General features: G+C 42.7%; 1 protein-coding gene across 1 annotated transcript in view; it reads right to left on the bottom strand.

Annotated features, from left to right (window-relative positions):
* Positions 1-718: 718 nt before the first annotated feature.
* Positions 719-10,162, bottom strand: part of SH3YL1 (SH3 and SYLF domain containing 1) — a gene marked incomplete at its 5' end in the record, with an annotated part of 37,583 nt that continues 28,139 nt past the window's right edge. Inside the window, one exon of the mRNA XM_084811670.1 lies at positions 719-1,897. Within this exon, the coding sequence (XP_084667796.1) occupies positions 1,704-1,897 (194 nt within the window). The remainder of the gene's footprint in view (positions 1,898-10,162) is intronic.

Raw genomic sequence — 10,162 nt, 5'->3', positions numbered from 1 at the left:
GTTATTTTTAGACAGAATAATAAGAAACCAGGAAGCACAATAGGACTGTTAACTTTACCAGTTAACGGTTGCTCATGGATTTCCAATTCTTGCTCCTCTTGCTAGAGGAGCAAGAAACTTCAGGAATTCAAGGAACCAGCTCTTTCAAACTGGGAACCTAGGGCAGTATCCCATTTGACACCAGTACAAACATAAATTACGTTGCACTGGTGTAAGCAACCTCTTGTGCAATGTCAATAGCGTTTCCTGTTCCCTGGAAACCAGCTGCACTAGCAAATGCTATTGGCATTGCGCTAAACATCTCTTCCACTAGTGCCACATAATTTACTCTAGAAGTAGCGTCGAACTGGATACTGCCCAAAGGCTTCATCCACCATCACCCCGCCCCGCAGTAGATTATACAAATAATGGAGGATAGGTCTTCAGAGAACCACTGACAGCTCCTAGTGGAAACTTGTTGGAAAGGCAACTGTACCTGGGTCAGTATCAGAGTCTAAGGAGCCACTGAGGGCCCAGGTCACAGCACAGGATAATATAGATCTGGTCAATTATTACTCACCATGACCCTTCTGGAACACGTCAGATACAAGACAAAAAAAATAACATTAAGACATAAATAAAATAAAACAATGTTATTTGTAGGCTTCATCACGAAACACAATATGAAACATGAAACAAACCCATCTGCTTGAAAGGAATGGAGAAGAAATCCAACTGGCAAGAAATAATTTAAGATTTTATTACGCATTATTAATGGAAAATGTTATATACAAAATACAGTACATATTAAATTTAATATCTGGCATGCAGCTCATTCAGATTAGTTTTTTTGTGATTTTACTCATTAAATTATTAAGTTATAGAAAAATTATAAATAATTATTTTGGAAATATTATTTTAAATCTGTTTGTTTTTAAATCTGTAAAAATAGAGAGTTTGATTCAGGGGAAGGCAACCTTTTTCAGACCATGGGCACACTTGGCAATTTGTGGTAGTGCCCAGGTCAGTTTCTCAAAAAGGCTGCCATGAGAGATATGGCAAAGGACAAGTAACCTGCCCCAAAGACTGAGTACAAGGCAGAGGTGGCATATCAGCCCCAACACACGAAACAATTCCTTCAAACCAACAGTTTTCAGCCCCCAAAGAAACCTATTTCACAGCAATCCCAGCTGCTGGTAAGAAAATGTGTTAATTAAAAAAAAGCGAGAGCAGTCACCAAGAAAGGTGTCTGGGGGCACACTGGTGCCAAAAGACACCATGTTTCCTGGCCCTGCAGTAGAACATGGGCATAGCATGCACACACGAGTCCAACCTGACTCAACAGAACCATGTTGTCTTGTTCCCTCCCCTAACATGAGCCCAAGTCAGCACAGGGGAACATTACAAGGAATGGGGAGTCCATGTGCAGCTCCCATATCCTCTATCCAATCCTTCCCTAGTTCACAGAGGGAAAACTGGATGGGACATATGGGAGGCACAGGTGAACCTTCTATTCTCTACAATGCCCATACAAGTTGCTTGTGTGTCCACCTGAACATTTGCGGGGGGCAGGGGTGTAAGGACCAGAAAACAGGGCTCTCTTGAGACCCATGGGACTTCCCTATATTATTCCAAGCTCAACTGGATCAAGCCAAATATAAAATAATCTCTTGCATATGTATGAAAAGGTATTAAGACAAAAGGATAAAGCAATTTAATGTGCTTTAGTTCATGGTAACGTAGTTCGCTGGAAAAATGCCAGTCCTGCCTTGTAAGCTTCCTTCCCACCAATCAAACTGTGAATCTGTTTTTGTTGTGACCTTGATCTTGTCTCCAGTGTTGAATGTCAAGTCGCCTGGCTGTTGTCCTTCAAACGGATATATTGCAGTCACTATTATAGGATTGGTCCTGGAGTTCCCTAAGAAGACAGAACATTTCCAGTTCAGGACTTTGGTGTCACACCTTACCATGAATGGTAAATTCCATATAGTGTTGAAATCTAACATGCCTAAGGAAAAGCCAGAGAAGTCTGAATAGAATTTATTTTGTTGGCCAGACATACGTATCTCAGTTACCCTATTGAGTTTCCCAGAATTACAGTATGCACTGCATAACACAAAACACAAATTAAAATGGGGGGGGGGGGCGGAGAGAAAAAGAAGGAAAAGACAGTTCAGAGATAATTGAACACTACCTAAATGTTTGGCTTGGTTGCCTATCTGAATAAAAGATGCAGGAGGGAAGTGGTCTGCTTCCTTCATGCGCTGCTTCTGGGATGATCACTGTCGGAAACAGAACGCTGAATGAGATGGATCTTTGGCCTAAAGCCAGCACTATTCTTGTGCTCTCAAGAGCTTGGATATCAAAATGTTGGCTATGAACAAAATCATCAAAATGCTTCCTATTGCCGTATTGTAAAGGCTGAACAGTAGATGGAAACAGTAGATTCTACAGAGTGGAATATCCAGGGCAGCTCCTACTTGTCTTGCTGGCAGACAACAGTTAAAAATTAGATCAACAATAAAGTTGAAATGTTAAAGTCTTGCAGGGTCTTAGATCTCAGCTATCTACCAGCTCCAATTGAGCCAAATTATCTTAATCAACATGGAAATAAGCTGCAAGGTTTTCACAGCCTACAAGGGAGCGGAAATGAATTGACCCACATCACTCATCTGAGCTCTTACAGGCAGTTTACCTAAATTAGTTACAACACAGCTGAGGAAACCATGGTGAAAATAAAAGCTAAATCAAAACAGCAAAATTGGAAGGTGGGTTAGCAGCATTAGAACTGTGCACCTTCTACGCAAATATACAAAGCTGGCAAACCAGTAGTCTGTGTGACACGTATTTAAATTCAAGAAAACTAACATTTTTTAGAAGTGCCATGGTTTACAAAAGCCATACATCCTTAAAATATTCTCAGCATATCTCAGGAATCTTTTGAAAATCAACGGGACTCATTTGTTTGTGTTTTCAATATTTTAAGATAAGATTGTGCAATACAAGACTACTAGGTAACCATTATGTAAGTCATTATATTATAAGAATCTTCATTTGGATTTCAAAAACATAAACAAAAAAAATACTCAGTCTACACAAGATGGTGCTACAGTGCTACATTCAACAAAACGATATCTACACTATTAAGCCTCATTAATCTATTAATATGAAACTCGCAGACCAAACATGTTATGATGGTCTTAATTATGAGGCTTAGTTTTAGTACGCTATATCCATTTAGAATAGGGAAAGATGTTTGCCACCGAGAAAGTTCATATCAGCTGAAAAAAAGGCCTTCAACACATCCAGTTGTGTCTTGGGAAACTGGCTGAGAAGCTAGTTCAGAGATGGCCAACCTTTCAACATCAGGACTCCCGTAGCTTAGTTTTATAGAACAGGGAATTCCAGGAGGTTCAGCTTGTAATGCAAGACAGCTGTAGGCATTAAAAAGAGTTGCATTTGCCAAATACTGTTTTATTGTAAGCAGCTTTGGGTATTTCTGGAGGAAAAAGATTACCGAGTTGGATCTGGTCTAAGTTATTTGCACTAAAGTCTCATCACTTTGGAAGGAATTAAGTGCAATTAAGTCTCTGTCCAACCTAGTGTGACTGGTACAATGAGGGTAAATACTGATAATTACAATTTCATTTTTTCCTATAGCAGCACCCCCCACAGGGCATTCATTCATTCATTCCATTTATCACCCTTCCTTCCTTCCTTCCTTCCTTCCTTCCTTCCTTCCTTCCAGGGAGGTCATGGAAGCATACAGGTTTCTCTCCCCACCCCTTTTATCCTCACAACCACCCTGTGAAGTAGGTTAGGCTAAGAGACAGCAATGTCCCAAGGTCATCCAGTAGCTTCATGGCCGAATGAGGATTTGAACCAAAGTCTCCCTAGTCTCTGTCCAACAACCTAACCACTACACCAGACTGGCTTTTGGGCTTGCCTTTGTCTATACTTTAGCCCTTTAACACATTGTGTGAAGGGGCTTCTATGGCTATGAGAGATTGTACCACTATCCCTGCCCCCAAATTGCACAGCTTCCCCAGACCTGTCCCTGACCATGATTGTAAATCACCCCAGGCGCATTTGCCAGTTGAACAGCATACAAGTCTAGATGATGATGATGATGATGGCATTTGTGCGATTGGGGACCTCCATTTTTCAAGACTTACATTTTTCCTCTACATCACCAGGACAATATTTGCTTGCCTGCTGCTCTCACTGGTTGCTCTTTTTAATGCAGCTCTGAAATAAGTCTTAGGGCAAGACAGCACGTAACTCACAGGAAAACGTTGCAGAGACCAGGTACAACTACACAGTTGAAAACATTCAACTCTCAATAACCAGTTGGGGAAAGGGACCTTTATGAATTAAACCCATGATATCACCTTCACTTTGCAGTGTCTCCCTCAAGCTGAGGGACAAGGAGCCGTTCACCGGCTGGTGGTGGTTCCTGGACATCTCAATTACAGTTAGCAACGCCAGCTGGGAAGCTGCCGACTGACCCAGAAACTAGTTAAGCTGCAGCACAAAGTCAAAGTGGAGATGGAAGAATTAACTGGCAAGGTGGCAGCTCTGATAACACAGCTGGTGGTGGCTCCTGGGTGTCTTGTTTACAGTCAGCAGCACCGGCTGGGACGCTGCCAACTGACCCAGAAACTAGTTAAGCTGCAGCGCAAAGTCAAAGAGCAGATTGAAGAGTTAACTGGCAAGGCGGCAGCTCTGATAACACAGCTGAAGCCATTTAGGGAGGCAAGAGAAGGAAACAAGACAGCACAGAGAGATAAAAAGGAGGCAAGACAACTGGGAAAGGAGGAGGTTGGCAACAGTGTGGAGAATCAAGCCCAGGGATAGAGGAAGGAGGCAGTCCAAAGGAAGCAACAGGAAGAGAACGCAAAGTAGAGACTGAAACGTCCCTGTCAGGGAAAGGAGCACTCTCTCTGGGCTGGAAAGCTGAAGAGAGCCCTAAAAAGTACTCCAGTTGGAAAGGGGAGGAGGTTGCTAGGCAAAAGTGGGCATGGAAGGCTGAGAGGGCTGACCCGAGGCATCAAAGACATCAGCCTCTCCACAGTCCTGGGGCAGACCTCAGGTGCCAGAGAGGCTTTTCACTAGTATAGTACCACGGCAACCAACTGTAGTCCCAATGCAGCAAAGAGATTGAGAAATAAAAGGAACCAATTTACCTTGCCCAACCTCAAGATAGGGTACTACAATGGCCATTCTCACAGCTAGATCCATCTGACCTTCATTACCTTCATTACTTTACCTACCTTGCTGCAGTAAACAATGAATTATTTTGTGTATTAAGGGAACTGCTGAAGTGAACCCTATTTATTTTTGTGAAATTTACAAGTTTTGTGTTTCATTAATGGAACCCATGGAAGTGGGTGGGTTGGAGGATCCACCGACACCTGTGGGGACCATCATTTATCACTCAGCTGTTTTATAAAGAAAACATGCCTGTATTTTTACTGTCTGTTTTGACTTATGGATTAGTCAACAAACATTCTGTCTCTATATATTTGTTATGAACAAATGATCAGGAATATTTGCCTTTGTTTCAAGCAGTGCAATGAAATGTGGCAAATGATGTGCAGTACCTCCCATGTACAGCTGCTACATTTTCAGTACTGCATGCTGCAATACAGATTCTGCAACACAACTGTTGGTTAAGCCCACTTCAATTCAGAAGTGACCTATAATAAACTCATAATGTTGACAAAGCCTAAGATCACATTTCTCTCCTTTAAATCTCTCCCAACATCTGTTCCGTGAGAGTGTAAATGGCCAACAAGAATGACCCAACATCTCCATGGCTATTAATCCAATTCATATACAAAAGTATCATTTTTTATTTTTGCTGTCTGTACTGGAAAAGACGTATAGCTTCTGCCATAACCGATCTGTCATAATCTCTAAGCATTCTCCACCTGATGGAGGATGGGGGCAGCACAATGCTCAGATCACCTCCCACAAGATATTTGTTCAACAACAGCTTGCGACATAATGTCTCCCAGATTTCAAGTTTACATTTGAACGGCATTTGCAGCATCATACAAGACACCTGGTTAATGGCAGAATAGTTGGACATAGGCCAAACACAGATGTGACAAAGGCCTATTTGTATGAGTATGTGTTTAATCACATATACATCCCATTCACATATAAAGAGGGGATGGGGGTTAATTTCAGCACCAGGAGGCATATGGATGTGGTGAACTGAACCCTCCCCCACCTTAGGCAGTATCCAAGTGTGTCACTGCGCTAATGGAAACTAGGTCCCGAACTATGTGCAAGAGGAGAACCCACTTAAAATTATGGTTGCACAAGCACAGTTGTGCAAGTGTTTATGCATTATGCTTGCACTACTACTTCTGCAATCAGTTGTGCAAGCGCAATGCACAACCACTTGTGCAATGGGAAGATTCAACGGAGCTCCGCCAGCACTATTTGCATTTATGGAATGACACCATTGGATACTGCTCCTTATCTTGCTGCAGCCTGTTATCCCAGGCACTTCTCTCAGTTCAAGGGAAGGACCACAGCTCAGAGTTGTGCACTGAAATGGCCCCAGGTTCAATCACTGCCAAGCAAGGCTGGAACGATCCCTGTCCAAAACCCTGGACAGCCATGGCCAGTTAGTGAAGATCGGGGCTACGGAACCTCCATCCCAAGGGGGTAATCTGGCCTGTGGAGGCACCACGTCTAGCCCTGGGACTCGAAGGCCAGGGAATTGGCCAGCCAAGTGGCTCTGCACAGAATGCACCATCCCCCATGGATGCCTCTCTCAGCATGGAGAAAGGCAAAAGGGGCGAGGGGTGCAAGGACATCACAGTGTGTACCCACAGCCACTGACCTCATCTGGCCTGGTGAGGGACAAGTTGGCCCACCACATTTTGGTTCTGCAGCCATGGTGTAGACAATTCTGAGCTAAACGAGCTAATGGTCTGATTCAGTATAAGGCAACTTCCTATGTTCCACTTCTGGCATTGAAACTGGAGTGGTGGAGGGGAAAAGAGTTTGGGCACTCCATTATGGGGAGCTAAGATAAAAACAGCTTTGGCTCTCCTCGCCCAACCACCCCTTCCAGCGCTAAAATTAGCCCCCACCCCCTGGTTTATATATGAACAGATATATGAACAACTAATGAGGCTGCCCCCATTGGATCTACATTGGCCCACAGACTGCCCCTAGCAATAGCTTAAGGTCTTCCCCACCAAGCCTTTGAAGGCTTTGGGTCTAGCCATACTTCCACAACCACCTCAGCTGATACAGACTGGTCCTGCAACTGGCACTCTCACATACATGACATTCTATGTCTTCAAGTTCTGTGTGCCTTTATTCCTTGCCTCAAGTTTCAAGTTACTGCTGGAAGGAGGGCGCTTAAGGTGTGTGTGTTTTAATGGTACTTTTCGTTACTGCTGAAGCCACCAGGTACACTAAATATTTGTTTCATTTGCGAAAATGGCACAATTGCCAAGTTAAGGATACTAAAAGGTACACGTTCCTTGTGTCTGCCTATTACTCAATGGTTTTAACAAAATGGCATTGACCCAAAACACACATAAAACAAAGACCTCAATTTTCCAGTCCTAGCATGCACTGACCTCAATCTTGGTGTGCCTTCGTAATCAGCTGGCTCAGCAGTAGCATGGATTTTCAAGGTATTTTCCCCCAGGATAATCAGAATCCCACATGGTACAGTTTTTGTTCGTTTCGTGACAGTACAAGCCAAAAAAGCTGCTCAATTTAAAATGATTGCAGAAATGCCAGAAATAACAGTACCCTGGCAGAAGAATTACAAAAATAGTCTTAAAAATTATTTCCTGGGATTTCCTGTTTTGTGATCAGCATTAAGTTAGTTTATATTAGTAACAACAGAGGGAGGAAAGCTACTAGATGGATATTTACTTCAGATGAAAATAAGCTACAAGAGAAACAGAGACCTACAAAAATAGACTATGCTGACATAAACCCCTTTAAAAGGGAAAAAGGCAGAGGATTCACTGTTTAATATTTACTGAAATAGCATACGTCACCATGACTTATAAACAGACACACACATTATCCTTCTGCTTAGGGATCTTCTGATACAAATATCCATTAGTCATCCTGATCTGGCTTGCTATTTTTACAGTTTATAACCTGCTAAAGGTTATTCTCTAGAACTTATTACAAAGATATTGAAACTCAGCGTCCATGCAAAAGTTCTTACTTACATGGTTTACCTGACATATATTTCTCTTGTGTAAGGATAAAGAAAAATGAATTTGGATTATTGCAATGCTGGTGAGGACGAGGGAGAGGGCCTTCTCTGTGGTGGCCCCCACTCTGTGGAACCCCATCCCTAGGGAACTCTGCCATGCCCCCTCTTTAATGAGCTTCTGCCACGCATTGAAAACTTGGTTGTTCAGGCAGGCATTTGGGGTGGGTTAGGGTATTTTTAAACAATGTTTTAATGGGTAATTTTACTGTTTTAAATTGTACTGTTGTACATTGCCCAGAGTGGCCAGGTGACTGGACAGATGGGCGATTAAGACATTAAATAAATAAATAAAATAAAAAATATTGCAATGCGCTATATGTGGGGCTGCCTTTGAAAATGGTCTGGAAACTTCAGTTAGTCCAAAATAGGGTGGCTAGACTGCTAACTGCGACTGGTCTGTGTGATCATCTTATGCCAATACTTTGCCATCTACACTGGCTCTAGAGGCCCAATTCAAAGTGCTGGATTTAACTTTTAATAACCTAAATGGTTTGAGGCCAGGTTACCTGCAGGAGCATCTCCTCCCATATTACCTACCCCAACACTCCGGTCATTATCTGAGGTCCTCTACCAAATGAGGCAAAGCGGGTGGCTACAAGACAGGGTGCCACAACTGAAAAAACCCTCTATCTGTGGAATGCCCTTCCCAGCCACTGAAAGCTCACCTGGTACTATGCTATGGTTTTTTTGACACCAGATTATTATTTTTTATTATTATCCAAGGCATTTTAAGAACTGATTTTAGTGCTCTTAGATCTTTGCAATTGTATTTTGCTGCTGATTTAACTTTGGTTGCATATGCTGTAGTGTTTTTACTCTTTCCTGCTGGCTTTATTTCGGTTTTGTTATGTGCTACTTTTATTCACTGCTTTATTGTTTGTATTTTATGTTTTTAGTATATTGAACACTGCCCAGAGAACTTGGTGGTTTTAAAGTCCAATAAATAAATAAGCAGCTATCACACATACATCTGCTAATATTCATGTTAAACATTATTTCCATTACTGAACAAACCATTTAGCCACCTTATTTCATTACCGTATGGAAGATATCCATCTCAGATACATAAAATCAATTTAGGGCACAATCCTATGCAGATAGGCGGCCGCCTCCGAACTTGGAGGTGACCGCCTATCCAATGCAGGGCAGGAGAAGCATGGAGAGGATCTTTCCCTCCGCGCTCCTCCTGCCCTGCATTTTCGGCTAGACAGCCGCTTTTGGCTGTCTAACCACGGTAGGGTGGAGCGGGTGAGGAGGCTACCGTACGACAGGCATTTCCACCCTCTCCACCCCGGAACACCTGTTTTGGCCGCTCCACGTTCCTCTTGCGAGCGTGGAGCACAGGGCTTCTCCATGCTGCCTGTAAGACAGTGCGGAAGGGGGGGAAGGTCGGTTCCCAGAAGACAAGATATCCTATGGCTGTCTAGCCACTGACTAGCGGCCATAGGAACGCTCCCTCCACTACTAAGAACTAGTATCTTGCCATCTAAAATAATCTTTTCTAAAGCACCTTTAAAAATACCTGTCACAATTTTCACCATAGATATGCCAAACTATGCCCAAAATGTGTCATGTAATACAAACCTATGCATGTTTACTACGGAGTTAAGTCCTAAAGCTTCATCCCTTGTAAATGTGCCCAGGACTGAAGCCAAAATGGATTTAGGGCTAATTTTTATGTTACCACTGAAGTATGGGAGCCAATTCTATGTGGCCCAGTCTCATTCTGTACTAGTAATGCCCATCAGGAACCAGCTACACACTCTCAGCTAAACCCCACCCAATCTGTAAAACTCAGATAATATTACTCATTCCACTTGAATAGTTATTACTAGTGGGAGAATGCATGTGAAGCCTTTTGAACACTCTAACACAACATACATGCTAGGTATTATCATTAGGGGTCCACAGCAT

Source organism: Heloderma suspectum, chromosome 1 (genome assembly GCF_057233095.1).
Source record: "Heloderma suspectum isolate Gila_16-S chromosome 1, 16-S_ref, whole genome shotgun sequence".
NCBI classification, from domain to species: domain Eukaryota; kingdom Metazoa; phylum Chordata; class Lepidosauria; order Squamata; family Helodermatidae; genus Heloderma; species Heloderma suspectum.
Note: the sequence above shows the minus strand (reverse complement) of the source record. Positions and strands in the feature narration are given on the sequence as shown.